Below are 889 nucleotides of genomic sequence, written 5' to 3' on the forward strand. Positions count from 1 at the left end.
AAGTGGTTTAGAAGATTAACGTTTCCTTTAATTTTTTTTTCTATCTTTACATTATTTCTTTTTTTAAGGAAAATAGTGTAAATCAAATGTAATAGCCGAAAAATGTTAAACGAGCAAAGCCAGTGTATGAATGGCGATCCTTATTGCTTCGTTGTTTACAAGAATTTTTACAAATGTAGGATTCGCTGCAAGTAGTAAGCTACAACACGTAAGATGTTGATAATACCATTTTATTAAATGTCTGTACTACTGTAAGGTACTACATAAAAAAAAATCAAAAAAATCATTTTTTTTTTTTAGGGTTTTGGTCGAATTATGGAATGTTTCGGTTTAGCGAGCGATTCCACTGACAGAATTTCAAAATATTCTAAGATGTATAAAACGCCTATTTTGGTCGTTACCTGTCTCAGACTTTTGCTCCCTCCCCCCTGGTATTATAGCCTTGTTAGGGTAATGGAAGAGAAATATATGTGATATATATATATTGTACTGACCAGAGATTCGGGCTGCAGTGATTCTAGGAGCGGCGACATGGCGAACACTGGCTTATCAGAGAACGCAGGTAGAGAGCGCCGTGATAAGAGCGTTCGAGTGGGCGATCAATCAAGGAGGCCCTGAGGTACTGACGCTGATCGGGAATTAATTCCGACACTCGAACGGCTCATCTCTAATTGAACCTAATGGCTAATTATATCGAGTCGAGATAGGACTGCTCATTTAGACCTCTCCATCTTGAGTTGTCTCTCTTCTCGATGGTCTGGAGTACCGCATCAGAGGGTAATGGCAATCTCCTGGAGGAACCTTCCAGGTACCGCCTTTTTCAAGTATTTGGAAGAACTTACTGAGTTCTTACATTGAGTAGTTGATTAAGTTCTATTGCTAAACACTA

The 889-nt window shown here is 38.5% G+C and overlaps 1 protein-coding gene across 2 annotated transcripts in view; it reads right to left on the bottom strand.

Annotated features, from left to right (window-relative positions):
• Positions 1 to 609, bottom strand: part of LOC106681857 (LIM homeobox transcription factor 1-alpha) — a 104,781-nt gene extending 104,172 nt beyond the window's left edge. Inside the window, exon 1 of one of the 2 annotated variants that reach the window (XM_014422397.3) lies at positions 495 to 609. In XM_014422397.3, the coding sequence (XP_014277883.1) occupies positions 495 to 533 (39 nt within the window). In that variant the 5' untranslated portion in view covers positions 534 to 609. The remainder of the gene's footprint in view (positions 1 to 494) is intronic. The other variant, XM_014422396.3, reaches the window with a different exon arrangement.
• Positions 610 to 889: the final 280 nt, after the last annotated feature.

Source organism: Halyomorpha halys, unplaced genomic scaffold (genome assembly GCF_000696795.3).
Source record: "Halyomorpha halys isolate HHAL.00 unplaced genomic scaffold, Hhal_1.1 Scaffold371.1, whole genome shotgun sequence".
Taxonomy (NCBI): domain Eukaryota; kingdom Metazoa; phylum Arthropoda; class Insecta; order Hemiptera; family Pentatomidae; genus Halyomorpha; species Halyomorpha halys.